This window comes from Pterocles gutturalis, unplaced genomic scaffold (genome assembly GCF_000699245.1).
Source record: "Pterocles gutturalis isolate BGI_N339 unplaced genomic scaffold, ASM69924v1 scaffold5971, whole genome shotgun sequence".
Taxonomy (NCBI): Eukaryota; Metazoa; Chordata; class Aves; order Pterocliformes; family Pteroclidae; genus Pterocles; species Pterocles gutturalis.
The window spans coordinates 86042-90930 of NW_010100182.1; the positions used below are offsets into that span (position 1 = coordinate 86042).

The 4889-nt window shown below is 38.6% G+C and overlaps 1 protein-coding gene across 3 annotated transcripts in view; it reads left to right on the top strand.

Moving 5' to 3' along the window:
* The window catches only part of ZMYND11 (zinc finger, MYND-type containing 11), a 63461-nt gene that overhangs the window by 42067 nt on the left and 16505 nt on the right, over window positions 1–4889 (top strand). For 2 of the 3 annotated variants that reach the window (XM_010078672.1, XM_010078664.1), the window contains 3 exons: window positions 2388–2465; window positions 2866–2958; window positions 4445–4532. In XM_010078672.1, the coding sequence (XP_010076974.1) occupies window positions 2388–2465; window positions 2866–2958; window positions 4445–4532 (259 nt within the window). The remainder of the gene's footprint in view (window positions 1–2387; window positions 2466–2865; window positions 2959–4444; window positions 4533–4889) is intronic. The other variant, XM_010078679.1, reaches the window with a different exon arrangement.

Genomic DNA, 4889 nt, shown 5'->3' on the forward strand with positions numbered 1-4889 from the left:
AGGGAACTGAAGGAGAAGTGGAGAAATTCAAATTTGCCTGAATTGGCAAGTTAATTATATCATTTTCGTTGGTGCTTAAGATGATATTAATTGCTGACATCAATAATGATACAAAGCCAGCTATCTATCTTTTCTTATGATCTGAAGGATAAGACTGTAAACCATCCATCTCAACACAGTCTCTTACAAACTGTCTTGCCCAGGAGGGCATGAAAAACGGTTCACATGAGTTCTGAAATAGTTTCAAAGGATGATAAATTCAGAACCGTGTCAGAAAAAGAGGTGTAGAAGGACTAGTCAGTGCAAATGAATTTTATTGTGTCCTGTTGAGTTTGTCTTTTTAAAATGCTGTGTCATTAGCAAGCATACAGCACTCCAGTGCTTAAAATGACAAAATGACAGCAGTATTTCATAATGCAGATAATTTAATGCACATTTGGGTTTGCATTTGTAGTAGCAATGTTGGTTTGTGCAAAACTGAATTGGTGAGTTGAATTCCAGCAGAATGCACGTTCTCACAGCAGACAAAGTAAGAGGTGAATATACAGAAGGTGATTCAGACATAGAGCGCATGGTGAAATTCTGTCTTGTTCCAAAGTTTGGAGGAAGGGTCAGGGAACCATCAATATTATGAAAATAATGCTTAAATGCACTTTAAATGTTAGAAAGACCTGGTGCTGGCCCTTTCCACAATAGTCAGTTTTACCCAACAGTGGTAGTGTCCTGTCAGCAAAAAAGCTATGGTGTTGTTATGCATACTGTAGTACCTGCATAGCTTCATGACTGAACTAGTGTTTCAGCACAGATTGTAATGATTCCATGCATACTGTTAAGCACTCAAATAAACAGCTTAATTGGTAGTGCTGTGTACCATTTTGATTTAGGAGGGAGGTAGTAAATAGAATCCTGAGATGTATAGGTTGCATACTTGCTGCAGAGCAAGTGCCAGCTTGTGATTTTTCAGTGTCTTCAGTGACTTGCAGGAGGAATATAAGCAGAGGAGACACGATCAAATCCTATCATATTTTTTTGAGCTAATGTGTGATTTTTACCCTTGACAAGTAAATATGTAAAAGTAGTTGCTCTGTACTCTGTATGTTCAGAGTCATATATAAGTAATTCAGTAAAAAATAGCACACTTCTAGTGATTAATAATTCATAAGCCTCCTACCTCTTTTAACTACCTATTAGGACGTAGATTCTGTTTTTTCTTGTGTTTGCTAAGCAACAGTCATCAGCAGAATTACGTGGAGGTGCTAAAGACCATCAAAATTTGAGGATAGGGGTATAAGCGAGCCAGTTTGGTCCACACAGTTTGCATACAGGTGGTGATGTGAGGCGTGAGAAGGAGATAACTCATCTTGGCACTTAGTGCATTTGGAGGTGTGAGGAAGAGTAAACGTTTTTTGCAAGAGATGTGAGCAGTTAGAAAACACTTCAGGATAATAAACCTGGACCCCATGCTGTTGTTTCACTGTGCTTTTGTTTTGGAGAACTCCTGTAGGCAAGAGCAAGGAGGAGATAGCAGTTTTCAGCCAGCTGTTGTAAGGCCATGCAGAACTGTGCACCGCTGCTGTGACCTGGAATTGGCAAGGCTGGTTTGCAGGAGTACGCAAGGCATGTGCAGAGAGCTGCCTTCTCTCTAAGCAGCACGTTTTCTGTGTGCGGTTGCTTCCCGCTAGCCTGGATTGACTTTGAAGGGTGGGGATAAGTCTCTATACTAGTCTCAGATGAGGGGGAAAAACTCTGGATTGCAAACTGCTAAAAAGAAGCAGTCTGTGTTCCAGAATCTGGATTAGATTTTGTGAAGGGAAAACCAAAAAAATCAGTAACTGCTATGTTTCCCGAGCAGTAAAAAGTGCTCTGAGTTTTTACTGGCTAGAGCCTATTTGACTTCCTCCTAGATGGTGCCATTTTGCCTAGTAAGCACATAATTTGTAGATGATATAGGATATTCTTTTCAAAATAATTTCTTATTTTACTGAAAATATTAATGCCTTGCTAATAAAAAGACCAATACATTTTAAACTGCTCCCTAAAATGCCTTTCTTCATTGCTTTATTCTAATTAGACACTTTTTTACATGAGAGGTTTTGACAAAGTATTATGGATACAAGTGGAAATAAAACCTGTAATACTTCTATAGCTGAAATCCTCAGCCCAGACATAATTCAAAGCAACATATATAGTTGTTGTGAGGTGTTAGTGTTACTAATATCCCAGAATATATTTTCCCTAAAAAATGTGTGATATGTGATTCAAGGTTACCTTTCCAAATAATGTTGTGATACAGAGAATTTTTTTGTTGCAATACAGAGAAGATTTTTGTTGGATGCATTTTGAAGTCAAGTTATAAATAATAACATGATCCTGTTTTCCTTTGACAGAGTATCAAGAAGAAAAACACAAGTAAACAAGAGATGAGTACATACCTGCGATTCATAGTCTCTCGTATGAAGGAGCGGGTGAGTCTGAAACAGGGCAAGTGTTGGGTTGCACTGTAGAGGACGCATTGCAGTTGGCCATGTGTGACTGCAGGGAGCAGGGTTACAAGACAGTATCCTTTCATTTCCCCTGTCATAAGTAGTGTGTGTATTTCAACATACATTTACCATGTCTCATTGCTTGGTTTAGTATTATTCTGGCAGGAAGAGTTTATGCCATGGGCCTGTGACTCCTCTGAAATGGACATTTTTCAGGTTTGAGACACATGTAATCTGACAGATTGTGGATCTACAGATTGGCCTTGTGTATTCCCCACCTGAAATATTCCAAACTATTGCATTTTTTAAAATCTTTTTTGTGTGCATGTCTTTTAAGCAGTTTCTAACTGCAGTAACTTACACTGTCTCATCGTCCTTTCAGGCTATAGATCTAAACAAGAAAGGGAAGGACAACAAACATCCAATGTATAGAAGGCTGGTGCACTCAGCTGTTGATGTTCCTACTATACAGGAGGTAGAGTGACTTGCTTCCTAACTTCCACACTGCTTATGATGTCTTTTAACAGTGAAGATAAACCTTAAGGACTAAAACACTAATCCTGTTTAATTCTTCTTATGATCAGTATTCCAATATTGTATCCAGCATTGGATATGGGAGTTTAAAATTTCAAACTTTTCCTCGTAACCGAGGTAACAGGTAACCGAGTAAAACCGTTTTGAATGGCGCCTAGTTTTCAGACATAGAATATCCTCAATTCCTTTTGTACTAAGGTTTTACTAGGAGCTGTAGGTAGCTGAAATCTTTAGAGAAAGTACCCGTTATCTAAGTCACTGAACGGGGACTTGCCTGCCCGTGTTTGCGTATCTGGTCCAATGCTTTTGACCATATTCCAATTTTAGTCATTAAGGCCCTGTGTAGGTGGCAACTTCATAAACATCTAAATGATTAATAAAGAACCAATAGTTTTGTTGATCACAAAAAAAAAACCAAGACTCACTTAAAACATCTGTTTTGCATTAATTGTTCCAAAAATAAAGTACTAGTCAATATATTGTCCTTTTTTCTGAACCAAAGGTCTGATCATGACTCATGTAAATCAACTGCACATGGCCAAAATGAACAGCACATTCATCTTTTTTCATTGCTGCAACTGCATCACTATGCAGTGCTGTAGTATATTTTGACCTTTACAACCATAGATGTGAAAGCTGTTGTTTTGTTATGGTTACTGAAACACATGGATAAACAATAGCTTCACTGGCAATTTTGGAGACCAGTGGTACTGCCTGGAGTGAAGTACTGGCAGCAGTGGTTGAGCCTGAAAATAGGTCAGGTCTTCCTTTCACTGTGTCACCTTCACCTGCTTCCACAGAAGGTCTTTTGGCCTCGATGGCATCCTAAAAACAGATGATTTTTTGTTTGGTGATTGGAATTCTCATAGGTGTTCTTGATAGAGCACAACTGAAAAAGCTGCATTCCTTACCAGACAAAAGACCATACTAGGAAAATTAACTGCATGGCTCCACGTAGGCATTTGTTATGAGTTTGGAAGACTGAGACAATCAGCCTTCATCAGAAAAGACTGACTGTCAAGTGAAGATCCTGAAAGTATAAAGGCAGTCAAAATTGATTTGAAACTAGCTGGTATTTTAAGGTACAAAATATTCACTTTAGGGAATATATTTTAATTTGAACAAGTGTTCTGGGCCACACCTTATGATGAAGCGACTCCAGATTTATTTTGTTATAACCAAGAGAATTTTTTTTTTAAACTTAGTCAAGCACCTGTTTTACTTCTGGGCATTGCCTAAGGGGACCTATGCAAGCCAGTGTTCAGGTACTAATAAACCGTGTCACAGAGCTGTAAGTATTCCTTCTGTATGCAGGAAAGGCAGTGTTTAATCAGTGTTGCATAATGCAGATTTCTGTGAAAGCTTCTCTGCATGAAACAAGTACAGCACTGTACAGTTTTATCACAGTCCTGTTTTCTTCTGTGTAGAAAGTAAATGAAGGAAAGTACAGGAGTTACGAAGAGTTCAAAGCAGATGCTCAGCTGCTTCTACACAACACAGTGATTTTCTATGGAGGTAAAGTACTACACTTACTGCTTGCTTTATTTGATTTATCTCTATCTGTAGGAAACTCACAAGTTCAGGATTGAATTTGGCATTAGATAGTCTTAAATGTGGATGAGGTAATTTGAGAGCCCTTAAGAATCAAAGTAAGCTGCAAGATGACTTTGCAGGGTCTTTTCTGGCCCACCTCCTACACAACTATTTCCACCCTCTTTGGCTAAACCCATTAGTGGGAATTTGCACTTTTGCCATTCTGTTTCTTCTGCAGGCTGAGTCACAAGTCAGTCTATACTGTAGATTTCTGCCAGTATACATATGTTCTTCTAGAGTGGAAAGATGTCTGATCTCTCATGTGCTGTGTCAGCAGGA